Source organism: Phyllostomus discolor, chromosome 9, assembly GCF_004126475.2.
Source record: "Phyllostomus discolor isolate MPI-MPIP mPhyDis1 chromosome 9, mPhyDis1.pri.v3, whole genome shotgun sequence".
In the NCBI taxonomy this organism is placed as follows: domain Eukaryota; kingdom Metazoa; phylum Chordata; class Mammalia; order Chiroptera; family Phyllostomidae; genus Phyllostomus; species Phyllostomus discolor.
Genome location: NC_040911.2, coordinates 95,198,606 through 95,225,444, shown reverse-complemented (window position 1 = coordinate 95,225,444; position 26,839 = coordinate 95,198,606). Strand labels below are relative to the sequence as shown.

The 26,839-nt window shown below is 56.1% G+C and overlaps 1 protein-coding gene across 1 annotated transcript in view; it reads left to right on the top strand.

The window, feature by feature from the left end:
• Nucleotides 1–26,839, top strand: part of CDH22 (cadherin 22) — a 123,430-nt gene that overhangs the window by 55,420 nt on the left and 41,171 nt on the right. Inside the window, exons 3-4 of the mRNA XM_028524738.2 lie at nt 7,384–7,678; nt 21,660–21,779. Coding sequence (XP_028380539.2) covers nt 7,384–7,678; nt 21,660–21,779 — 415 coding nt within the window. The remainder of the gene's footprint in view (nt 1–7,383; nt 7,679–21,659; nt 21,780–26,839) is intronic.

The window sequence follows — 26,839 nt, the reverse complement described above, 5'->3', positions numbered from 1 at the left end:
GGCTAAGAGAGATCGCTCCCTAGGGCTGGGGGAAGGATTGAAGAAGAGAACCGAGCACATAAAGTGTTCTGCCCGTGGCCGGTTGCTTGTTTATTATTGTTTTCTCATTATTCCTATTGAAGAACTTAACTCTTAAAGTGCAAAAGAGAAACAGTTGTTCCCTTTTGCAGACACGGAAATCGAAGTTCAGAGAGGGCAAAGTCACAGAGGGGCCAAGTGGCTTGGCCAGGACTTGAACCTGTGTGTGCTGGAGGCCAGTCCCCGCCTGATTCCCCAAACCTTTGTGCAACTTCCAGGCCCCGGGAGAAGGACATTGGAAAACCCCTGAGAGACAGGGAAGGACCCGGACACCTCTGCCTAAATGGCTGTGGTGGTCTCAGGCAGCCCCGCCCTGGGGTCTGCCCAGCAGCCGGGGCTCAGAGAAGGCCCCCCCAGCCACCCACGTGCTGCAAAGACCCAAGAAACGGCTGACTACCCACCATTGTCCACTTCTGTCCCCCCATTATCCTAGCAGCAGCACGAGCCGACCCCACCCCATCTGCTAGAACCACAACCCGTCAGTGATGGCAAGGCCCTCGTAACGCCCTTCCTTGTAAGATGGGGAAACTGAGGCCAGGGGCAGAGAACCTCATACCAAGGCCCCAGTAACATGGTGACAGAGTCAACGCACTGACCAGATCTCCTGACGCCTGGCCCGCGCCTGGCCCGGGTGGTTTATTCTGTGTGAGCGTCTGCTCTGACGCAAGCACGGCGCCCAGCCCCGGGGGTCCTCCTCCTCACAGCGACCTCTCCCGGCATCCCCGCTGCTGTCCCGACCCTGTCGGCCTCCCCCTTCGTCGTCGTCTGCACCCAGTGCCCCTCCTCTCTCGCCTTCAAGGCCACGTCCAGACAAGCACTCCGTGCAGGGAGGAAAGGCAAGTTTCCTCTCTGCAAACATTTGTGCAAAGCCCACTTTCTTATGAAAGGCGGGGTAGCGTGTGGCTCAGGGGGCCAGCTGCAGCCAGACGGCCAGGGCCACACCCCAGCTCCGCTGCTTGTTATGGTGACGCTGGGCTCGTCGTGTGACACATCTCCGGGCCTCAGTTTCCTTTTCTGTTGAGGAAGGCTGTTCCTAGCCCCTCCTCAAAGGGTGTGATGAGGAGCCAATGAGTTGGCATATGTCAGGAACCTAGAAGAGCGCCTGGCACGTGCTCAGTAGTAGTTTTAAGTTGCAGGTCTCGCCTGGCACTTCCGCCACCGTGAGATACCATCTACAGGGGCACGCCAAACCCTGCTCTAGACCCCAAAAGCCTCTTGGCAACCCGATGTCCTAGTTTTTCACCACGAAGTGTGTGTGTCAGGGGAGGTGGTCCCCAGCCCACCCCTCACTCTAGGACTGTGGGCTTGGGCTTTTGAAAACCACTTGTCCCCTTTCTGGTCGAATCCTGTTCTCTCGCAGCTGGTTGTGTGTGCACGCGCACACACACACGCACACTCAGACTGTGCTCTCGCTCTTCAGGGAGAAAGGACTTCTCCACGGTTTCGGTTAATTCACTGCTTCTGGGTCCCCTGCCCCAGGGAGCCGCGGGGAGGGAGCATCCGTCCTTGTCGAATTCCAAAGGTAGCTTAGCAACAGCAGCATCTCCAGTGAACCCCGGCCCCAGCGGTAACCTATTTTACAGCCGCCGCCTCCATCCCTCACCGCCAGGTTCCTTCCTGCCGGCACCCGCAGGAACCGCTGGGCCCAGGGGTGGTCGCCCAGGCCCCGCACCAGCGGCTCCCTCCGCTGTCCTGTCCCCTTGCCGCCGCCTCCCTCCGCTGTCCTGTCCCCTTGCCGCCGCCGCCGCCTCCTCCTCCTCCTCCTCCTCCTCCTCCTCCTCGCAAGGCCCACCCTTAAAGCAACCTCCCAACATTTCCATACAATCTGGGTACATTGACTAATCCCCTTTCCTGAACTGTAATTTCCCCCGAGGCTTCTGTCAGCTGGTTGTGGATTTTGTAGGATTTTTAATTCTTTTTTTTTTTTAAGCTAGAATTATATAGGGTCAGCACTCATGCCCAGCCCCTGTGGGCGGTGAGATCTATTTTAGATATACAGCAGGATTAAAGTGGGGAGGAGAGCAGATTTAATTAAGTTGCTAATATTTAAAGAAAATTGATGAACTCCTGGTTTACGAGTAGCTCGGGCGTGAACAGACCCCTTATTCTGGGAGAGGCTTTTTATTTGATTTGCTTTCCATTTAAATCCTGGACTCGTTTTATTTGCGTTGCCGCACTGTCCGTTTAATTGTCTTTAATAAGGGAAACGTACCTCTGTTCCCATTTAATTTTGATTTAATTAGGAGGAAGTAATTAACGGCCTCATAAATCCTGTTTTTCGGCCCCCCCGGGGAAAGGCCCTCGCTCCCGAGTTTTGCCTGTTGTTTATGGTCCAGGGCTGGAGTTGGGGGGGCCGTCTCCCCCGGGGCTGCCCACACCTGATGCAGCGGGGAGAACCTGAGACACGAAGTCAGACAGGCCTTGGGGCCGCCTCTTGTTCGCTGTGTGACTTCAGGCAGGATACGGCCCTCTCTGAGCTTCAGTTCGCCGACCTGAGCGACAGGGAGAGAACAATCTCCAATTCCCCAGGTTACTCTGAGACATCAGCGAGGTCACAGTGAAGAGTCCGGAAAGCCGCCCAGTGACTCCCTGCCCCTCTGAACGCGTGCGTCCCTGGGACTTAACGGAGTGACGGCATCTTCCAGAAACCGCAGAGCCCTCTGGGGAATTCTAATGACGGCTGCGTGTTTCACTGTTCATTCGTTCAACGTGTGCGGCACCGAGCCCCACGCCAGATGCCAAGGACGTGGAAACAAAGCCATGTGCTGGGCCCTCAAGGAGCTCGTGATCTCACACTCTTGTGTGCACACATGCACACACACACACGTTCAACTTCCCCACTCCTCCGTGTTTTCTGTGCAGACGTTGTCAGGGCACCAGGGCATGCCGCGCTGGGGGAGTTCAGACCACAGAGTAACCACAGTTCGCCCCGGGCCCCTGAGGCCCAGAACAGCTGGGGCGACAGATGTGCAGCACTGAGGTGGTACAGGGGAGTGTGCGTAGGGCGGGGCAATGGAGCAGGGTGAAGGTCTTTTGGCCAGATGGGAGGGCATCCGAGAGGACTTCCTGAAGGAGGAAACACGCTGAGTTTAAAAGACTCCACGCAGATGTTGGACAATGGTCCCTCTGTCTCCGGTGGGTCAGGATTTGAGCGGCCCCCAAACTCCCCTGAGACTCGGGTGGGAGAGGGAGAGGGGTCGAACCTGCACTGGGCACCTGCTATGCACCGAGAGCTTCCGCACGTGATCTGATGAACCTTTAAAGTGTGTTGGAAAATGTCCGATCTACAGAGAGGAAAACTGAGGCTCAGACAAGGGTGTCCTCTTACCGTGGGCTGTGCCACAGGCCGGTGACAGAGCTGAGGCTGGCGCTCAGCCAGTACTAAAGCCAAAGCCTGTCGCCTTTCCTGATCTGTGACTCGAAGTCCTCTTCCAAGTGATGAACTAGAGGCTCAGATTGAAGAGGCCACCACTGACAGGTGTCAGGGCCTCTCCCCGAGCTGTGCAGCCCTGTGACTGGCCCTCGGTCCAGCCCTTCCTCCCCGGCCCCTCTTAGCCCAGGACATTGTAAGTGGACTAACCCGCTCCCCAGAGGCTGCAGAGGGGCCACCCCTGCACGGGACGCAAGCAGGTGAGGGCCCGTCTCATCTCTTCGCCTGGAAAATGGGGATGCGTGTGTGGGTGAAATGACATCAGATTTCTGCAAAGGCCTGCGACACATGTGTGATACGCAGGGGTGTCCAACCTTTCAGCGTCTCGGGGCCACACGGGAAGAAGAAGAGCTTTCTTGGGCCACACGTTAAATACATTGCAACGCACCATCACAAAATAAATCTCACAAGGTTTTAAGTAAATTAACAGTTTTGCGTTGAGCCGCTGTCCTGAGAAGCATGCAGCCCATGGGCCGCAGGCTGGACTCCCCTGTGCCAGGGGATCGGTGAACGAGAGCACCACCCTCCAGCCTCCACTCGCTGTGAGTCTCGAGAAATATGCTCCTGAGATAGGCCCACACACCCTCCCTCTTCACTCTGGGGCCAGGACCGGGGTGAGCAGGGCCGGCAGCCCCAGCCCCGCCCGAATCCTCAGCTCCCGGCCCTGCCCTGTCTGTCCCTACAGCCCCCAGTGGGCAGCCCCTGGGCCCCAGCGTGACCTCTGTGTCCTTCTTCATGGAAAAACATTGATGACTTCACCTCTGGGTTCCCATCCCTCCTCCCCACTCCTCACTTGTAAGGCACCCCTGTCCGGGGTCTGGGTTAAGATGTTGCGGGCTGCAGGGACAGGAGGGAGGCCCAGGAGGAGGAAGGAGAAGGAAACACCCATTTATAGAGTATTTAAGACGTTACACGTTCTCATGTAAAATCCTCACCACACCTGCACCAGGTAGGGCTTGATCTGACTCCTCAGGTGGGAGAATGAGCCCAGAAAGGTAAAACGAACAAGCCCGTGGTCACAATGTTTGTGAGTCGTGGTGTCAGGAGCTGGCTTCCCCCACGTGTCTGTGTGACCAAGCAAATGACTTCCCCTCTCCGGGCCTCCACTTTCCCATCTGAGAAAGGGGAGGATAACAGTGCTCCGTGTGGCCGTGATGAGGACGAACGCTATAGCTGTTCAGCATCCCCCCAAATGCAACTACAGGCACACCTTGTTTTACGGCGCTTGGCTGTATTGCGCTCCACCGATGCTGTGTCTTTTTTACAAATCGAAGGCAAGACCCTCCACCATCAAAAAAGTTTGTGACTCGCTCTGTTGCGATACCGTATTGCGGTGTCTGGAGCCGACCCGCCGTGTCTCCGAGGTGTGCCCGTATTCCGCGCACTGCTCAGAAGTGTGTGCCGATGGAGCAAGCAAGCAGATGGCAGGTCTGATTGGAAACGCGGGCTCAGGCACTCTAGGAGAGAACGGAGCCACCCTCTCCTATCCCTGCGTCCCCTGGGCAGACGTGGCGGAAAAACATAAACAGCAAACAGGAGAGACAGGTCTCATCTCCCCGCGCTGCCAGTGATTCAGGGCCGCCGTTCTGAGATAATTTTATTGGGGGCATTAAACTGAGTTATGAGGTTTTTACAATCCAGCCACTTATGAGAAATCTATTAACAGTAACTGGACAGGAAGAAGGCTTCTTGGTGGAGCCCAGGACAGGCATTAATTGGGGCAATCTATAATAGGATGGGGACCCAGAAAGGTTCCACCAGACGCCTCCATTTACTCCCCGCAATTTCTGCTGAGAATCAGCAGACTCGCCAAAAAGAGAGAGATGCCCATTAATCGGCTAATGAAATATGAAAATGTTTATGGGCCATTCAATCTTCCAAATGGCACTTCTATAATCCACCTTTCAGACACAAAGTTCCACCAGCAGAATTTATTCCCTGGCTCCTCCTGCATGGCAGGGGGTGGGCTTTCGTCCCCGTTTATGACAACTTTATTGGCACCTGTTATCCTGCTGTGTGGGCTGGGGGACGCGGCATCCTGGCTGGAAAGGGGACTTGGGGATTCTCTCATTCACACCCCGTCTCTCTGGGAGCTTAGAGGGGAGTGGGGACCCAACCCAGGGTCGCCAGCTTCCTGGGATGCATTTTCCTTTGCTCAGAGCCGCCTCGGAGATTTGAGCATCGGAGGGTAAGGGCTCGGGTGTCTCTGGAAGAACAGTCCACTGGCTGATTCCTCGCCCGGGAGATCTCTGGGCGGTGACAACAGCCTGGGACCTGGAGCCTGTGAGTGCCTCAATTCAATCCCAGGTATATATGGCTGACATTTAGCAAGAATGTAACAGTTTGGTAGCTGCCATTTGTTGGACACTTACTACGTCTCAGGCAGGGCTGATTTTCAGCTCAGGCAGGGCTGATTTGCAGCTCGTGCACACTGGAGTGGTTGCGCCGGGTGGTGAGATAGTGAAGAAGTCTGCAGTAAATAGTGTCCCTCCGCCCCCTTGCCCAGCTCCCTCAGCCCCTCGGACCTGTCTGTGCTCTAGCAACCGCAAGGTGCCTGCCTGGCCCCGCGGGGTCCTGCTGTGGCCCCACTCTGTGGACAGCGCCCCATGCCCCGCTGGCTGTTAAATACTTTGTCATGTGCTGCCGGGCACGTGCTGAGGGCCTTGTGTGGTGTCAACTCAATTACCCCCCAGCACCTCTGGGAGAGAGGTGCTGCTATGACCTGTGTGTTACCGAGGAGGCGACTGAGGCTCGGAGAGGTGCAGCAGACACCCGGGGAGGTGCTGCTGCTGCCCAGGCCAGGCTGTCGCGCCTCCTCCTCCCTCTGGGCCCCTCTTGGGAGGCCGGAGGATGGGGCGAGCCGTCCAGGCTGCAGACCAGGCCAGTTCCTCCACTGAGCCAATCACCCCACTTCTCCAATCCTCAGGAGAACACAGAAAATAAATCTATAACATCAGAGGTGAAGCCTACTCTAGTACTTTCTTTTAAATAAAGAATGCTGAACTAGATATATATGTCCATTGTTCGGCATGGCGCCTAGCACGTAGGGAGTGCCCCTTCAGTGCGCACCCCCTTTTCTCCTCTCCCCCTCCATGCCCTGTGCCCATCCTGTGCCAAGCCAGCCCTGCATCTGGCTGTCCAGATACTGAGATGAGTAAGGTTCAGCCCTGATCTCTGGGGGTGCGGAGCCCAGGGAGACTGGACAGCGGCTTGGAACCTTGTTAGAAATGCACGCCGAGGCCCTGTTCCCAGACCCACCGAGTCGGAATCTGCATTGCAACAAGATCCTTGGGTGATTGGCATGCACCGGAGGTGGGAGAAGCACTGGCTACAGCCACCCTGCAAGCTGAACGTGACCGTGATGGCGTGGCGTGCTGCAGAGATCTCGGAGGGCGCTGGGGAACAGAGATCCGGGAGAGCTTTGGGGAAGAGGCGGCATTTGAACGGAGCCTGCGGGATGAGTAGGGCTTCAGCAGGCAGAGCAGTCAGGACAGGGTGCCTGCGGCTGGAGCCGACTGGTGTGGAGGTGGCTCTGGACTTCCTTGTAAAGGCAGTGGGGAGCCATAAAAGAGTCGCAAGCAGCGGGGGACGTGTTCAGATCTGCCCCTGAGGCCGAGGGTTCCGGCTGCAGAGGCAAAGGTAGATCGCAGGGTAGGGCTGGAGCAGGGAGAGCCGCTGGTGCAACGTTCCCGGCCCGACCGTGAGGCCCGGACTGGGGTGCGGCACGGCCCCCCAGGCCTCTGTGTTTCTGCAGAGGGCTGGGTGTGTGGAAGAAGAGACACGCTTAGGGGCGGGCCCCCAGCGGGACTGAAGGCGGGGAAGCCGAGAGGAGCTTCCTCCCACCCTCCACCCCGTCTGTCTCCCTGCCTCTCCAGATCCACTCGGACTCAGACGAGGGCGACGGGGCCATCAAGTACACCATCTCGGGCGAGGGCGCAGGCACCATCTTCCTGATCGACGAGCTGACCGGCGACATCCACGCCATGGAGAGACTGGACCGCGAGCAGAAGACCTTCTACACGCTCCGGGCCCAGGCTCGCGACCGCGCCACCAACCGCCTTCTGGAGCCCGAGTCCGAGTTCATCATCAAGGTGCAGGACATCAACGACAGCGAGCCCCGCTTCCTGCACGGCCCCTACATTGGCAGCGTGGCCGAGCTCTCGCCCACAGGTAGGCTGCGGGGTCCTGGGGGGAGGGGCTGGGCCAGGGCGAGGGGGAAGGGGGGCTGCCAGGCCCTGAGGGCGGCCTGCTGTGGGTGCGTGGCTGCCACTGCGGGGCAGGGAGGCGGAGACAGGAACTGCTGCCCCAGGGCAGGCGTACAGGTGTGAGCCCAGGTGCCCACACAGGCTCAGGCCCAGTCCTGGGCACAGTCACAGCCGCACACGTGGACAGAGGCATGCACGTGACCTCAGGCACACACATGGACACAGTGCCCCCGTGAACATGGGTCTACACGTGGACACAGAGATACACTCGGACACAGTCTTACACCCACACACAGTCACACACACACAAGCCCAGCCGCACGGGCTACTGCAAGCTGGCTCAGCTGTCCACTCGTGCACGGCCCTTCGCCAGAGCCCACGTGCGCCGTGGCCACCATCCCCACACAGCTCAGGCGCAGCTGGACACGGCTACACCTACAACCAGAGGCAGCCAGAGCGGGACCCAGACCCAAGCCCACAACCAGACACAGCCTCACACCCACCTAGCCACCTACAGCCCCGCCCAGGAAACAGCCGCTGACACAGACAGAGCGAATGCACAGTCACCCACACAAACACGAGGAACGGCCACACCCAATGCCACCATCCTGGGGCCAGGGGGCCCCCCGGAGTGTGGCCGCAGACAGGCCCGCGCACACAACCAGGTGCAGCAACGTTCAGACAGCATCATTCACGGCGCTCGGGAAGCCCCGAGGCAGCCAGTCCCGCCGCCTGGGGACACGGGTTCACAGAGATGGCTGAGTTCCCAGACACAGACTCAGTCGCGTGTGCCCAGGCAGGTTGCACACACTCGGGGGCACTAGGCGTGTGTGGAAAATGAGCACACACATCGCAAGTCCCGTCTGCAGAACACCTCCGGTGTGGCCACACTCAGGAACTCACGTTCACCCAGCAGGCAATCCCGAGGCTAAAGGCTGGATGAACCTGCCCTCCTCCTCCGTGGGGCCCTCATGCAGCCAGCTGACCACCTGGCCCCACTCGGGCTGGGGCTCCTGTTAAAGCCAGTAGCTGCCGTCTCCTCCCCCACCGTGGCAACCTCCAAGCCAGGCTGGACAGGGAGCACGTGCCGTCGCTGATGCGCTGTGGCCAGGGGCTCGGTGCCGTTTCTCTCTGGGCCTTCCAGCTCTACGGCTGCGCGACAGATGCCAGGGGCATCTGGGTGCTTGGGGAAAAGTGCAGTCAGCCCCAGCTTTCCCAGATTCAGCTGAACTGGCAGATTGGCGGGTAATGAGCGGGCTGCCGAGAACTGAAGAGGAGGAAGCGGACCAGAGATGGTGGGCACCCAGGGATGGTGGGAGAACAGGGAGCTGCAAGGGTGAGTGTGGGTGCCGCTGGATCGCACACACACGCGGGTCTGCGTGTGCGCCTGGTGGGCACATCCATGGCTGGTTAAATGGCTCTCTTGAGACCTGTGTGCCTGTGTGACATGCCATGTGTTTATTGGAGTGCATTCACTCATTCACTGAAGAAATAGGTATGCAGCCCTGGCTGATGTGGCTCAGTGGACTGAGCACCAGCCTGCAAGCAAAAGGGTGGCTGGTTCGATTCCCAGTCAGGGCACATGTCTGGGTTATGGGCCAGGTCCCCAGTAGGGGGCACACAAGAGGCAACCACACATTTAGTTTCTCTCCCTCTCTTTGTCCCTCCCTTCCCCCCTGTCTAAAAATAAATAAACAAAATTCTTTTAAGAAATTAACATATATGTACTTAAAAGAAAAAGAAATATGTATGCAGACTTACTATGTGCTAGGCACTGGGGACACAGCAATGAAAAGGCAGACAAGCCTCCCTGCTCTCAGGAAGCAAGTAAACAGACAGATCTTCCATCGGGGGAGGCTCCTCTGAGAGGACTCTGAAGCGGAGACCCGAAGGCTGTGAAGGCAAGGGCCCGGGACGAAGAGCATTCCGGGCAGAGGGAACAGTACCTGCCGAGTCCCTGAGGTGAGCGGAGAGGCAGCAGGATCTTGCAGTCAGGCAGACCACAGTCAGGGCTTTGCCTTTCACGCTGAGCTAGCGGGGACCTCAGCGCGTGGGCTTGTCCAGAAGAACGACATGATCCGACTTAGTTTTAACAGGATCCCCTGGCTGTTCTGTGACGATTAGGTGTGGGGTGAGGGGGGGCGGGAGGCAGAGACAGATGGCCCATAGAGGAGAATACTGCAATTACCCAGTCAGGAAATCACAGTGGCGTGGAGCAGGGTGGGACCAGCGAGGGTACTGGAAAGAGGTCGACGTATGGATAGATTTTGAAAGTAGGGCTGAAAGCATTTGCTAATGGATTGGATGCGAGGCGTGAGAGGAAGGAAATTCAAGGATGACTACCGAGATTTTTGACCTGGACAATTAAAGTGACGGGGTTTCCATTTGCTGAGATGGGCGGAACCGATTTCGAGGACGGAGGTAAATCAGGGGTTCGGTTTCAGGCATGCAAAGTTGGAAGTGCCGGCGAGCCGGCCAAATGGAGATCTGGGAAAGGCAGTTCAATACACAGGCTCAGGGGCAGGTCTGGGCCGGAGACATGAACTTGGAAGTTGTCAGTAGCAGAGACTGCCTGGACTGTCAGAGCCCAGTGAGGACTTAGAAATCAGTTGTGCAAACAGGGGGAAACTGAGGCTTGGAGGGGCAGGGATGTGTCCAAGGTCACACAGCAAGTCAGAGGTAGCCCAAGACGCTGACCTCCCAGGCCCAGCAGCCTCTGCGCCTAAACTTAAACTCTGGCCTAAGAAGATGTGTCCTCCTGTCTCTCTTCACCCAAAACCAGCCTGCCTGTTTCTCCATCGACAAGGTCAGAAAGGAGGCTGCAGAAGGAAGCAGGAGCCATATCCCAAGGACCTGAGGGAAGCCTGGAGCCTGGGAAGGCTTAATTAAGCGAGGGAATGACTCCCGCAGACTTGCGTTGGAGACAGCGCCCCCTGCTGCTCTATGGAGAACGGGTGGGGATGGGGGGTGGGTGCTCCAGAGGGAAGCCCAGCCCCATATCCACCTGGGAGGCTCGTCCATCATCGCTCCCCTCATGCTTCAACTCCGAGAGGTGCAGGTGGCGGGACTGACCGTAGCATCCCCATTGAACAGGTGGACACACTGAGGCTCAGAGAGGAGGAAACTCGCTCGCAGTCACGTAGCGAGTCAGTGCCACGGCAAGTTGCTGAGCTTGGCTCCCAGGCTGTTGGAGTGGCAAGGGTCCTGTGTCCCATGTGGGGAAACTGAGACCAAGAGAAGGGCAAGGCTCGTTCAAGGTCTCCCAGCAAGTAGGAGGCAGGGCCAGCCCCCAGCGTCACGCACGGGCACTGGCCTGAGGAGTCTCACCTCTCCTCGCCTCCCGCTCCCAGCCCACTGGCTCTGACGTTCCACTCAGGAAAAGAGTCAGGCAGGCGGACTCAGCTTAGACAAGCCAGGCAACCCAGGAGGGGGGAGGGAGGAAGCAGAAATTAAATTAGTTTATTTCATTTGAGCAACTTTTTGAAGGGGAAGCAAATTCGACACCGGGGTGCTTGCGGAGACTCCAGGCGGCTTTGAACATCAGTCACAATTACCGAGCCTCCTGATCCGGGCTAAGGGAGGCGGGGCCGACAAGCGGCACCTGGTTCTGGGCAGCTTTGGAGATCAGAGGGAGCGGGGACGCAGCTTGGGACATGAAAGGCAGCAGCACTCGCAAATTAAACCACTCATGGCTTAAAAGGGAACGGAAGTGTGCCAGGGGCCTCCAGCGCACCACGCTTCCAAGGAGGGGCGCAGACTGCCCAGCGCGACCTGCAGCTGGCTGTCAGCAGGCCCAGATCCCCTCGTGACCTTGGCCGAGTCCCTGCCTCCCTCTGGGCCCCAGGTCCCCTTCTGAGCATTGAGGGGGTTTCATTTATGCAACAGATATTTTTTAAAGATTTTATTTACCTATTTTTAGAGAGAGGGGAAGGGAAGGAGAAAGAGAGTGAGAGAAATAGCAAACCGGGGACCTGGCCTGCAACCCATATGCCCCTGACCAGGAATCAAACCAGTGACCTTTTGGTTTGTGGGACGACGTCCAACCCACTGAACCACACCGGTCAAGGCATGCAACAGATACTTACTGAGTGCCTACTGTGTGCCACGCACTGCTCCAGGTACTGGGGATTAGTAGGAAGCCTATGTACAGAGCAGGTTGAGAGACAGGAAAGAAATAAACCACTGCATTACACACCCAGGGGCGAAAGTGCTGTGAAGAACAGGGAACTGGGAATTATACAGGGTGGGCTAAAAGTGGGTTTATAATTGTTTGTGTGGAAAATAATACACTGATTAATCAATAATAATACAAGAATGAACTCTGTTCCACGTACTCACAGCTACAAACCCAGTTTTCCCCCATCCTATACTGGGGATGTGCTATTTTTTAAGATTACTTATTTATTTTGAGAGAGGGGTGGGGGGAGAGAGAAAGGAAAGGAGAGGGAGAGAAACACCGACCGGTTGCCTCCCTTGCCTCTCGTACAAGCCCCAACCATTTGTGCACCAAACCAGGGACCGAACCTGCAACCCAGGCGTGTGCCCCGCCTGGGAATCCACCTGAGCCACACAGGTCAGGACGGGGAAGGCCTTTCTTTTCACAAGATGACATTTGAACAAAGACCCGAAGGGACCAAGGGAACTATGTGGCACCATGGTTGTCAAACTTGACTGTGCGTCCACATTACTGATGGGCTCGTTACAACACAGATGGCTGCCTCCTCTTCTCCCTGCCCACCCCCACCCCAGGGTTTCTGATTCTGTGGGTCTAGGCTGCTGGAAATGTTTTAACAAATTCCAAGGTGATGCTGATGCCACTCATCTAGGGACCACACTCGGAGAACCACTATGCTGGAGGAGAAGTTCCAGGCAGAGGGGACAGCAAGTGCAAAGGTCCTGAGGCATAGTGTGTCTGTCATGTCTGAGGGACAGCACGGTGCGTGTGGGTGAAGAGAGGAGTTAGTGAGGGGGGGGAGTGCCCGGTGAGATTGCAGGGGGTACCAGAGGCAGGATCACTTAAGACTCTGTGGCCACTGACACGTTTTCGGTTGTCCTGTCGGTGAGGCAAGGAGCGGAGGAGTGGCATGAGGCAGCTCGTATTTTTAAAGGATGACTGTTGGCCGCCATGTTGGAAACAGACTGTAGGGGGCAAGGGGGCCAGTAGGGAGATGCGTGAGAGGCAACTGCAATCGTGTGGACAGGAGGTGACAGTGACTTGGACCAGTGTAGGTGGTGAGAAGATACGGGGTTAGGGGCGCATGCTGAAGGTGGAGCCAGCAGCCTTTGTGACAAAGGATTGGACGTGGGGCGTGAGCTATGGGATGAGGGCGATGCTGGCGTTTTTGGCCCGAGCCACTGGATGGATGCAGCTGCTTTGCTGAGACTGGGAGTGCTCCGGGGAGAGCGAGTTTGCCGTGCGAATTTCAGAATCCATTATCGGACGGGTTGAGATTGAGATGTCTGCTAGAAATCTGAGTGGAATTGTCAGGGGGACAGTTGGATCTCCGAGTCTGAAGGTCAGGAGTGAGATCGGGGCTCGAGATACAGTGCTGGTCGTCATCCACCGACAGAGGAAATGTAAGGCTCGGGCTGGCTGAAATCACCAAGGGAGCAAGTTTTGCTAGAGAAGAGTTGGACGAGGCAACCTCTTGATGGAGGGGAGCCGGACCCCTCCCCTAGGGTGTTAAACCTGACCAGCATATACAGCAAGAGGATCTCACAGGGCTCCTGTGCCCAGTTCAACTCCGCCTGCTTATTAATGCCAGCTCTGTATAGTACAGTACACTTGGCACTGTGGAGGATCCAGCAATGAGAAGTTCAGTCCAATACTCATCTATTAGCCACTGCTTTATTCTGGGCACTGCAGGGGATGTAAAGATAAGTAATTGAATTAAATCCACAAATGTTTATCTGCACCCATTATCTACAAGTCCTCCCATGTACTTGGCCCTGTAGGGGTTGCAAAGATGAGTCACCCAACCTAGCGAACATTTATTAGCACCTACTTGATACATAGCCCCAAGGGGATAAAAAAAATAAGCAGTTGCTTTTAATTCAATAAACACAGATCTGTGCCTACCATGTGGGGGTGCAAAGGTTAGCAAGATACGGCTCCTGACCTCAAAGTGGTAGCAGAGCAGTTTTATTTCCGGTGTCAGCACTAATTCGTAGTGACTTTAGGGCTGTATTAGGGAGTCTGAGGATTCATTGAGGCTCAACAGAAAAGAAGGCCACAATTGATTAGTGATGTCTGCTTGAGCAAACGCAGGAGAATGTGGTAGCTCATATGCCATAGGACTGGCGTTGCTGGACCGTGGCGCTGTGGCTCAACGGTCTGGAACGGGCAGAGACTCTGCCACAGCCACTTTCCCCCGTGTTCCGTTAGCATCATCTTTAACAGGTGGGAAAAGACTGTTTTATAGTAGAGTTTGCACTGGGAAGTTCACTAAATAATAGCCATCCGCCAACACTGCCTTCGTGGAGCTATTTCCCTTTATTCTAACCATCCTGGAAAATAAGCAAGGCAGATATTACTGTCCTCATTTTACCAAGGAGGGAATAAATTCAGAGAGAGAGAAAGCGGCTTCCCTGCAGTTCCAGAGTAAGACAGAGCCAGAACCAGACCCAGAACCTGAGACCAGAACCTAGCTGCTTGCCTCGGCACGCGTGACAAATAGTCCCCACCATTTCGTTAGCTGGTGCACGACTGTGCAGCTTGCAAAGCACTTTCTCATCCCTAATCTCATTTCATCATCCCAGGAACTCTCTTGGGTTAAGTGTTGACACCCCCGTTTTACAGCTGAAGAAACTGAGGTTTAAGAGGGAAGGAGAAATCCAGTTGGGATAGCATGCTGACTGCGAAATCCGGTGCTGGGGCACCGGGGACACAGAGGACAGGAGGAAGGCAGTGTGTCCCCGAGAGTCCCGTTTGAGCTGGGCAGCAGCAGGCTGGGGGCCCCTGATGGTCCCACCTGCAGCCGGAGAGCGTGTAGCTCAGCAGCCCTCGGGCCCAAGCCAGGAATCAATCGCTGGCCTCTGCAGAGACAACTTCTAAAGATGTTTTTAATTAAAGTCCAGGAAGATCTATATGTGCAATATCTCCTTGCCTAGCAACGGCACTGGCTCTCACCACCCTGGGTGGGGACGGGGGACGGGACAGGAGGTTTCTGGTGGGAAGCGGCGGCAGACAGCAGCGGAGGCCCTGGCCTCTAGGAGTGCCCCGCGGCCCAGGTGATCTGAACAGGAAGGCGTGCACCTGCGTCTTTCTTTGTCTTGCCCATCAACAATCACGCAACACCTGTGAGCACACTCTCTGTGCCAGGCCCCGTGCCCACTGTGGCAGGGGGGACAGAGGTGACAGAGCCACCACCCTGCTCTCAAGGGTCTAGCACATAGAGGGTGCTCTGTAGATATTGGGTGACTGAATGGAACTGAAATAAAAGCAAACATTTTTTTGCTTTCTACAAATGTCAGAGGGACACTCTTGCAGACACTTAGGATGTCACTGGCCCAAATAAACAAGGTGGCCAGACAACTTACCAGAGCGCCTGTTTAGTGCCTTTTTAAAAAAAGATTTTATTTATTTATTTTTAGGGAGGGCAAGGGAGGGAGAAAGAGAGGGAGAGAAACATCAATGTGCAGTTGCCTCTCAAGTGACCCCTACTGGGGACCTGGCCCGCAACCCAAACATGTGCCCTCACTGGGAATCAAACCAGTGATCCTTTGGTTCACAGGCTGGCACTCAATCCACTGAGCCACGCCAGCCAGGGACAGAGCACCTGGTCTAAATGTGGAGAGAACGGAAGAGCATATAGGTCTCCATTTGGGGTGGCAAGGGGCAAATTGGACACACACACACACACACACACACACACACACTCAACAGCTGCCTGCATGGCCGAGCCCGCGGCTGGGACCCACGAGCAGAGGAGGGATGAGGGATGGTGTTCTAGAGCTCCCTGGAGACCTGAGAGAAGTGTTGGTGACAGCGGGGCCCTGACCCCATCAAGCCGGAATCGCCTTTCTTCCCCTTGTCCCCTCCCACTCTCTCCCACTCTCCTCCTGCTTTTCGCGTGTCTCCGTCTGTCCCTGTCTCTATATAACTCTACTTTCCAACTTCATCTCTGTGTTTCTACCTCTCTCTGTCGCATTGTCTCTGTCCCACTTTTCTTCTGTCTCCATGCATCCCGGCCTCTCCAACCCTCATCTCTCTGTCTCTGTCCTAATCTCTCCCTTTGTGTCTGGGTATCTCTGTCTTCCCACTGTCTCTGTGTCCATCTCTCTGAATCTCTGTCCCTGGTTCGTCTGTCTCTGGCCCACTTTCTTGGCCCATCCCCTGTGCCTCTTTCTCTGTCACTTGTCGCTGGGCCTGCCTCCTCCCGCTCCACCCTGCGACCTCCCCCTCCGGTGCAGCCACTTGCCTGCGTCTCCGGTGCCTCATTCATCTACATTAGGCCGCCCTGGCTGGGCAGCGGAAGTGGGGTGGAGGCCAGCCCAGCACGCGCATTATAAGTGATGATCAAAAAGGGACTTGGTGGGGGCGGCGAGGGGGGAGCCGGAGAAGGGGCCTGTTTCCTGTGTAATCTGAGCATTCCCAGGGACTCGACAAGTGGTTTTTAATTTTTAATAGAAAGCATTCCAAGCAGTTCTGGCAGCAGCAGGGGGCGGGACTCATTTTTTATAAATGTTTGAGAAGCTAAATGCGAGCCGAGGGTTTCCCGGGCCCAGCAGGGCAGCGCAGGGAGGCAGGGAAGAGGCAGGAGAATCATAATTACAAACATCTTCATAATAATGACACTTGGTCACCTCGGTGGAGGACTCTGTTCTTTTCCAAAGTGTTTCATCTCTTTCATCTCATTAAGGCGTCTCCCTCGCCCAATGAGGCAGCAAAGATAAAGCCTTATCTCCATTTCACAGAAGGGGAACTGAGGCCCCGTCAGGCCAGACAGTTTTCCCGTAACCGAGGACAAGGCTGGAATGAGAATTTATGTCTGCAGTCCCCATAGCACCACCGCCTCCTCCCTGAGCCAGCTGGGGCTTCTCCTGAGGGTCCTGGAGCCCACATTCCAATCTCAGTTGGGCCCCACACGTAGCAAGCATGAAGGGACAAGAAAGGAAAGAATTCTGGCCTGGGAGTCAAGACTTGGGTTCCAGTTCTGGCTCCATGGTGAGCTGTGTCAGAGCCACCCAGACAAACCAGAGATGAGGGGTGGGCAAGCCCCTTCCTTGTGATACTGTTGCCCAGGGGTCTCTATTCAAGGTCAGGGACATGGGCTCAGAGATCTTCGGACCGTACAGAGAGAGGAGAAAGGAATAACTGTGATGGAGCGCCTACTATACGTCTGTCTTCTTAAATCCATCCACTTGAGTCCTCGTAGCATCCCTGGGGGGCAGAATGGCCCCCCTAAGTTTCAGACAGGGACATAGGTCTGACAGGAGGAAAGGCTTGGCCAAGGCTCAGAGTGGAGAAGTGGTGTGATTTGAACCCAAGTCTCTCTGATACCAAAGCCCACATAGTCTCCATGGAGGTGTGAGGGCCACCTCCTCTCAGGATGTCCAACTTCTCCTGCCTGTTTTGCCTGGGAGGAACTCTGCACCGTCCTTGCTGCTTCCTTCTGGGTGTCAGCCTCAGCACAGGGACCCCGGTGGGCGACAGGCTGGCTACGCAGACCTGGGTTTGAATATTTTCCTGCCATGTACTAATGATGTCACCTTGGGAAAGTCATTCCGCCTCTGTGACTCCGTTTCCTCACCAAGTTCAATCAGGGGTTGTGTCTAGGGCATCAGTCCTTAGCCTGGGATGCTCTTTAGAATCACCGTGGGAGATTTTTAAAATGCCCCTGCCTGTGCTCCACCCCAAGAGAGCCCTACTGAATTGGTCTGGGATGGGGCTCAGCATCAGTTTTATTTTATAGCTCCTAAGAGATTCTAATGTGCAGCCAGGCTGAAAGCCACCGGTTTGTGTGCTCTCCCAGGACCAGCCTTTCCATATCTCACACTCCATGTGGAGCCCTGGGCTCTGAGATCCGGTTCGTCCAAGAATCACGTGGGCAGCCATGCCAGCCTGGACTTTGGCGCTTAACCTCAGGTAGCAGAAGGGCTGGCTCGCAGCACCATGGACAGCGGACAGCGCATCCCGGCTTCCGGAAGTCTGGGCTTGGGCAAGCTGTTGGGGAGGGAGAAGGCTCAATACAACTCGCCACTCCTCGCCTTTGCCCTCCCTCTCCTTTCTCTGAATCTTCTCTCTCTCTTGCTTTCTGTGTACTTCTTGCTCTTTGACCCGCTTTTTACATGTGGGTTTTGACATCTGGTCCATTTGGGTTTGAATCGTACCCTTCCGATTTCCTTGCCCGGAGAATTTAGCCAGGCTCTGTCCTTGGTTCTGAACGTGGAAATCTGTTTCTCTTGCAGTAGCCCTGAGAGTGTGGTGCTACTATCACCCTCGCTTCACAAAGGAGGAAATTAAGGCATGAAGTGTTTCATTGCTTTGCTCATCCTCCATTTCCTCATTCGTATAGTGGAAATCTTTTTTTTAAGATTTTTTAAAAGATTTTATTTATTTATTTTTAGAGAGGGGAAGGGAGGGAGAAAGAGAGAGAGAAACATCAATGTGCAGTTGCTGGGGGCCATGGCCTGCAACCCAGGCATGTGCCCTGACTGGGAATCGAACCTGCGATGCTTTGGTTCGCAGCCCACGCTCAATCCACTGAGCTATGCCAGCCAGGGTGTAAAGTGGAAATCTTGATAGAGTTAACTTCCAGGCTGTATTATATAAATTTCGTAAGATAATACATATAAAGGGCTTATCAATATCCAGCACAAAGTCATCATTGATAAGTGCCACTTACCATTATCATTAAATAATGATATATAATGATGGGTTTCATTATTACTCATCATTAGTTCACAGTTTCACTTTTCATGATGCATAACAGTTTCTTCATCTGTAAAATGGGAACAATACAGGATTGTACTGGAATCATCTTGTATCAGCTCACAAGAGCCAAGTATTGATTTTCAGGAGCTTTGTGGGCCTCTTGATATCCCATTGGTAGCTTCACATTGGCCATGGGGGCAGTTTTTACACCATGGAATTCAGCAGAGGCTACAAAGCAGGGCATTCCTCCATGCTGCCCCAGCCCCCGGGGCTGATGGCTAAGCATGTCCCAGCGGACCATTGCATCCCATCACAGGGATGACGTGAGGACTGAAGGAGAGAATGGACGTGACAGGGCATTGTAAAACTCAAACTGCTGAACCTAGGAGGGGTGACCTCAAGGTGGTCCCCCAGCAACCGCAAGCCTGGCACCATTCTGTCTGTCAGTTCTGGGGAGCTGCTGACTTGTGAAGAAGGTGGAAGGGCTGTGGGTCCCGGGGAACCAGTTGTGAATCACTGACCCTTCACCATCCCCACGTGTTGGCATTAACTGTAATGGCTGCAATAAAGAATCCCAGATTGGGAAATGACTCCGTCATCCCCTAGGGAGTCCCTGGGAGGGAAGGAAGGAGGGGGGGAGGGAGGGGGGGGAGAGAGAGAGAGAGGGAGAGAGAGAGAGAGAACAGCCATATCCCTGGGGAGTCACACAGTCCGGTGTCGTGCGTTACCCAGAGTGGGGGGTGGGGGAAAACAGGCAGAGGGGAGTGACGGGGAGACCCTCTCATAACAGTTACAACAGCCACTGTTTACCGAGCACTCACCATGAGCCTAATGCTTTATGTATCTTTCTTCTTCCAATGCAGCATGTGTGTGAGAGGGGCGTGGTTGTGCCATTGTAGACTGGCTGGCAGCACCTCCTGATTTGACAACAACCTGCATTTACTGAGTCCTTAGCAAGGTTTAGATACTGTGCTCGGTACTGAAAATGGAAATCTATTTGAGTTCTCAAACAGATCCTAAGAGTTTGGTCGTACTATCACCCTAATATCACAAGTGAGAAAATGGAGGGACAAAGGGGTTTGTGATATGCCCAAGGTCAAACTGGAAAGAAGTGGCCGAGTCATACTGATTGTGATTCAGTGCATCAGGCCACCAGCCCCCAGAGTCACTGCACCTGTACTGACTCCGGTACCCAGAAGGACTTTGACCTCAGAGAGTCCTGAGTTCAAATCCCACCACGTCCTCAGTCTGTGCCCTCCGTCAAAGCACTTCTGCTCTTTCACCTGCTCCCTCCCCTGTAATTAGGAGGGACCCATTCCACCTCTCAGGGATGCTGTGAGGATTGGAGATGATGAATATAAGTGCCTGGTGAAGCCAGGCATGTAAAGAGCATTCAATAGTGTATTCCTTTCTCCTCTCTCTGTATAAGGGGGTGGAGACACCTGGGATCATTCCCTTGGCCCTGAACAGGGGACCCCTGGGCCCCAACCATCAAGAGGGAGGGGGCTTGCCCAAACCTCTTCCTCACCTTCTCCTGGAAACCCTGGTTGGCATGGAGCTGGAGCCACCAAAGAGAGAGGCGCATTGCAGGGCAGGTTTAAGAGGCTCGTGATGGGAGGGAGGACACCAGAGGGAAATGAGAAATGCAAAAGAGTGAAAAATAAATACATGTGTCTGTCTGGAATGATCGAGGGCCCCAGGCTGGAGGCGGGAGCGGCGGGCGGCGGGCCGGCTTCGCAGAACTGCTGCAGTAGCATTTCCAAAGCCTCACTCATTAGCCAGGCAGCGAGCTGGTCTCCCCTCCCTGCGCACTGCCCTGCTGACCCGGAGAGCCCGGCCAGCCCCAAGAGGGCCCCACTCCGATCCTCAGTGTGCCCGGGCCCCACCCTCTCACCAGCAGGGCACGCGGAAGAGAGCATCTCCTTGAAGCGAGGTCTGAGTCCTCACCCCCTTGGGTCATATCCTGAGCCCCCAAGGCTCTCTCTTGATCTTTCACCTTGGCCCCTACTTTCTGGAAAGGTTCAGAGAGACCGCATGGCTTCCCTGCCCCCCCTTCACCCCTCCCCCACCCTCCCCCTCACCCCCATCCTGTCCAGCCTCACGTCCCAAGCCCTGCTTTTGTCAAATTGAACATGATGTCAAATTAGAGCCATCTCTGGGACAGGCCGCGAGAAGCTCCCAGTTTAATGAGGCAGCGTCGAAAATCAATAACTTAATTGCCGCTCTTTGATGGACTTTTATCCAATTTATACTCTCCCCAGCAGCCTACGTGCAGAGCATGAGGAGAAGTGTGTGTGCCTGGGGGCAGGGCTCACGTGGGCAGGGCGTGGGGAGGGGCGCCAGGGGCACCAGGCCCACAGCCAGCTGCTTCCCAAAGGGGAAGTTGGGCCCTGCCACGCCCCTTCCCCAGGGCCCAAGAGACACCAGCTTCAGAGCCCCAGTGAACCTGGTGGTCCTTCCGGGCTGCCGGCTCATCCCCCACTCCCCCACCCTGTGGCAGGACAGGGGTGGGGATGAGGGAAGTGAGGGGGCGAGGGGTGTGCGGAGGAAGGAGGCAGAATTCCCCTGAGAAAGCCAGACGGGCTGGGGTGGGTGGAAAACCCCTCTTTTGGGAATCAGGTGCCTGGTTTCCAGTCCTGGCTCTGGCGCTGACTCTCGGGACCTGAACTGGTGAACATGACCGTGGCCACCGCCCACGGAGACTGCCCTGAGCCCGCTCTGCGCGGAGAGTTCAGGGTGCATTCCCTCGTGCGCCCGGGACTAGAGTCCTGCCCATTTTGCTGAAGAGGAAACAGATTCGGAGAGGCCGCCCTCCACTGAGTCCTGGGCTGGGAACCAGGGAAGGGAGACTTGAACCCGGGTCCATTCCTGTGCCAGTCACCAGGAAGGCCCCTGGTCAGGGAGCAGGCTGGGTGGGGGTCAGTGTGGGGATGGGAACTGTGAAGGGACTGGCTTCTGTGACCTCCAGCCTGGGCGTCCTCTGCCAGCTTCCTCAGGGGTAGGTAGGGGTGGGGAGGAGGAGCTCAGCGGCCGCAGGTGACCCCTGTGTTGCTTGGTCCCCCGGGCCCAGGCACATCGGTGATGCAGGTGATGGCCTCGGATGCGGATGACCCGACATACGGCAGCAGCGCTCGACTGGTTTACAGCGTGCTGGACGGAGAGAACCACTTCACGGTGGACCCCAAGACCGGTGAGGGGCGGAGCCCCAAGGGGGTGCGGTCATGGGGCGGGGCTACGGGGCGGGGCCTGAGGGAAAACAGACGTGTGACACCAGGGGCGGGGCCCCAAGGGGTGCGGTCACAGGGCGGGGCTACAGGGCGGGGCTTGGGAAACAGAGATGGTACCAGGGGCGGGGCCCCAAGGGGTGCTGCCACGGGGCGGGGCTACGGGGCGGGGCCTGTGGGGGGAAACACCAGGGGCGGGGCGGGTGGGGGTGGGCCGTGGACCGAGGACAGCACCCAGAGGTCTGCTCTCAGCCTTCCAACCACGTGGCGCCGAGGGTAGGGCAGAGCACACGGAAGCATTTTGCTCGCTCCGGGAGACCCAAGGGTGGAGCTGGAAGAGGGGAGGACCGAGAAACAGAAAAGAATGCGGTGGCGGCCCCTGCAAGATTGGCAGAGAAACCAAGGCAGGAGGCGGCCACTGCGGGCGCTCCGGAAGGACTTGGGAGGTCCAGACAAAGCAGCCCCCTGTCCTTGGACCTAAACGGAGGCGGGGGGTGGGGGGGGTCGTGAGTGTAGTTTGGAGGAGGTCGGCTGGTGAAGGGCACCTTTTCAGCAGCTGTGAGGGCTCCGCTCAAATTCAGACGGAGAGACAGAATTTGTTTTTTTTCTTTGCTTATTTGCCCCCCCGCCAACGCCACCAAACGAGGGTGCGGCACCCCCACCTTCACCCAGAGATTAGAACCTGGCTAGTCTCGGAGGGGCCCTGCCAGAGCGGCAGGACGGACGGAGGGAGGGGCCTGAGGCTCAGAGGCGGGAAGTGGCTCGCGGGGGGTCGCGCAGCCGGGAGTGGCTGCCAGCTCCGGGGTTGGCGCTCGCAGGGTCCCGGGGAGAGGAGGGGACAAGTGCTATAATGGGGCTCACAGCCGGGTGGGGGGAGGGGGGCAGGCTTAAGCGCGGGCAATTAAGATTTAAGACACAAGGTTCTCGGAGGCGGTAGCAGCACCTCCAAAGGATAAGAAGGTCTTGGCTAGACGGAGATGCGGAGAAGGGCATTCCAGGCAGAGGGCACGGTGCAGGCAAAACTTGGAGGATGAGAGCATCCTGAGGCATGAGGGGAATTGTAAGCGACTCCGGACGGGAGGAGCGGGCGTGTGGAGAAGTGGTGTGGAGAGGCTGGCCAGGGCCTGCCGCGCCCAGTGTAAGCGGGGCTGGAGAGCTTGGAGCTTATTCTCAGGGCGGTGGAGGACCGAGGGGTATTCAATGGAGTTGCATTTTGGTTTCTGTTTGTGTGTTTTGTTTTGTTTGGAGAGGGGCTCAGAATTCCAGTCCAGGAGCACAGTTATAGTTGTCTTTTGTTACATAGAATATTTTTACTTTTTCCTCATTGCCAAACTAATACATTTTAGAGAACGTTCAAACATTAAAGAAACGTCCAAAAGAGGAAGAAATAGAGCAAATGCTTTCTGCCTCCACCCCCGGTAATTGCAGCCCCCAAGATAGCCTCGTGGTATATATAGCCGACAAGATCTTGGACCCACTCATTTGAAAACTAACTTATTTTTTAAGTAGAAAATGTCTTTCAAGGTTCAAGACTCAAAAAGTCCAAACAGGTATTTAGTGGCAATTCTTTACCCCTCCCAGCCCCCCACCCACCCAGTCTGTGTCTCCAAGGCAACCAGTGTAATTTCCTCCTGCATCTTTCCAGAGCCATTCTATACATGTACGAGGAAAGAAGTATATGGATTTGTTTTATTTTTTTTACACAAATGGTAGCTATAACACACCATACACACTGCTTGCCTTTTTTGCCTACCAATACATCTTGAAGGTTATTTCATATCAGTACATACAGAGCTTTCCCATTCTTTTATTCAACAGCTGTGGTGGATACACAAGAATTTGTTTCACCAGTCCCCTGTTGATGGACACTTATGCTCTTTCCAATCTTTTGCTACAACGAACAATGCTACAGTGAATAACCTCGTACATATATCATTTGGTGTGCATGTGGGAGTATTTCTGCAAGATTATTTTCAGGAAGTGGAGCGGCTGGATCAAAGACCACGTGCATTTACTCGGGATCTGGAGAGATAATGCCAGCATGTACCAGCTTGTTCTCCTGAGAGCCACACACCAGGGAGCTGGGTGCCCCTCCTCCCCGGCAGCACGTTGGGTTCATTGATGACTTTGAAGCAGGGAAGTGACATGCTCGGGTTTTCATTTTAACAAGATCCCTCAGGCTGCGGCTGCATCGCATGGCTCAGAGGCAGGGGTTGAATTCGGGGAGACCCAGGCACCTGGGGTGCCCAGTAGAGAGAGTCCTGGGGGACAAAACCCAAAGCCTGCACCCCTTGGCATCCACCCAGACTCTGTAAGCTGCTTCATCTAGTTGGGGGGGGGGGGGTGCAGAGATAATGTAGGACTGGGTGTGAGGGTTAGTGGGGTGCTGAGGAGGGAGTCTGAGGGCTGAGAGCGAGACCCTGAGAGGGCAAACCTCAGGGGCCTAGATGAATGCAAGGGACCGGGTTGGGGGAGGAACCCAGGGGTCCCTAACTTTGGGGCCTGGGATGGGAAGGGGCCCCACCTGCAGAAACAGGAAGAGGAATGTGGAGAAACGCCCAGAACATCTAGCAGTCCATCTGAAATAGGGGCTCGAAGCTCCAAGGACGGTTGCGGCTCTGCAAACTTTGGTTCCGCCAGGTACGCCAAAGGAATAATCATACCCATCTCACGAGCTTGTTGTGAGGATGCAATGGGAGAGTTCATTCATTCATTCAGCAACTCTTGGTTGAGCATCTACTATGTGCCCAGCTCTGTTCTAGGATCCAGGAATATGGCAGGGGGGCAAATCCAAGAGCCCCCCCTCACGGAGCTGGGGATACAGAAAACAAGCTTATAAACATACCATGGAATGTCTAGTAGCAATGTGTGCTAGGAAGAAACAGAAAGCAGGATGAGGGGAGAGGCTCAGATGAAGAAGTCAGGAGCGGCCTTGCTGGGGAGCTGACCCGAGGCCTGAGACCTCAAGGAAGTGCGGGCGGGAGCCCCTCGGCATCCAGGAGAGAGCTTCCAGGCCAAGGAAACGGCTAGCGTGTGAAGTGTTCAGCGCAATACTTGGCATATGAAGGGAAACCAAAGGGATGAAGGAGATGACGATGATGATGGAGCCTGAGGAGGTGGGGCCCTTAGCGTTGATCAGCTTTCGGTGGGAAGGAGAGGAAGAGACAAAGCCTAGCAATAAGGCAGGGCCCAGGACGGAGTGTGGGAGGTGGCAGGGGCGGGCAGATGAAGAACCAGGCTCGGAGAGAGTGAGGAGGACAGCCGGGTCCCAGGGAAGAGCATCCCCCACAGCAAAGGGTCCGGAGGGAGGGGCAGGTGGGGAGCCAAGGAGCCTGGAAGGGCAGAAAGAGTCAGTTCCCAAGAAGCCGGAGAGTGGGCACCAGGCGAGGCAGGCCGAGGTGTCGGTGGGGTCCTTGTTCTGGGGTCCCTCCGCACTCCTAGTCTGAAAGGGCCTCTGTGGACACTTCCCAGGAAGGACCACACTTCCCCTCCCCGTGCCATCAGCCCCACTGCAGGAGCCGCCGGTGCCTTCCCCAGCCAGGAACGTTCCGCTGGTGCGGGGCTATATTTAGCAGCCACCGCGAGGTACAGTCTGTTCTCGCTGTGCAGAGCGCGGGGAGCAGAGCCGGACTGGGCCTGGGAGGAAGGTGTGAGGGGCGGGAGGGGGCGGGGCGCCGCGAGGCCCAGCGCCGGGGGAGGAATTAACGTGCCCGTTTTAAAGGCCAGGCCTGCCAGCAAGCCCCCCACAGGGGCGACAGGGATGGCATTTACGGGCTAATGAGGCGTCCCTTGGACTCCAGGGCCCCTTCTGCAGCGCTCGGAGGGGGCAGCAGAGGTGATGAGGGCAACAGCTGGAACAGAGGGAACAGATGGGTGAGGGGGAAGCTGCAGGGGGCCGCGGAGGCCAGGTTCTGATTGCCAGCCCCGCCCACTGCCACCCCGGCCGGCAAGAATAAAAAGACTCGCGCAGAGACCTCACAACATCCGCTGAAAATTCTCGCCTGGCCCGGAGATGCCCATTTCCCAGGGAGAGAATGACGCCAACCTCTGCTGAGCATCTTCTAAGTGGGAGGAGGGACAGAGAGGCTGTGGGAGAACGTCAGGTGGTCAAAAATGCTTATTGAACACCTACTATGTGCCAGGCTCTATAGATAAGATGATGACCAAGGCCAATGTGGATCTCTGCCTCGCAGCACTTACCTGTGGGCACCCACCCCGGGCCTTGTGGAGGGGGAGTCAGCGAGCCATCCCCAAAATGTGAGACCAGCTCCCGGAAGCTTCGTCTCATTTCACCCTCCCGACAGCCCTACCAACTGGGTGTCCCCATTTTACGGAATAGGAAACTGAGGCTCGGGGTGACTCCAGAACTTGCCCCGAGGTCAGATAGCGTGTAAAAGGCGGAAAGAAGTCTTGAACGATATCTGTCCGACTCTGAAGTCCCCCCTTTTTGCACTGCCTCGGATTTGATTCTGTAGCCCCTGCACCCAGTAGGCCCGCGTTCAGGGACTGACAAGTGAGTGAATGAATTTGCGGAGCCAGAGGTTTCGAGAGCAATTTCATAGGCTGATTTGGGAACCCTGCCCCACACCCCCAGAAACACACCAGCCTCCAGGGTGCTCCTCCCAGCATCGGGGGGCAGGGTGGGGAGCAGATAGAAAAACATGCCGTCGACTCCTCTCACCCCCAGACCGGCCTCAGAGTAAAGTAACTGCCCTTCCTCCCACCCCTTAAACCCAGGCCAGCCTTGTGGCCACTTTGGCCAACGGAATGTAGCAGAAGTGATGCTCTAGAAATTCGAAGATTGGGCCTTCAGAGACCTTGAAGCTTCCACGCTCTGTCCTGGAACGTGGTCCTGAGACCGCCCTATAAGGAAGCCAGCTCAGCCTGCTGGGGGACGAGAGGAGGCCCCGTGACAGCCAGGGTCAACTGCCAGACATGGGCCTCAGGCCACCTTGCGCCTTCCAGCCGGCTGACCTGCCTGCTAAATGCAGCTGCACAAGCGCGCCCAGGAGAGGAACAGGCCCAG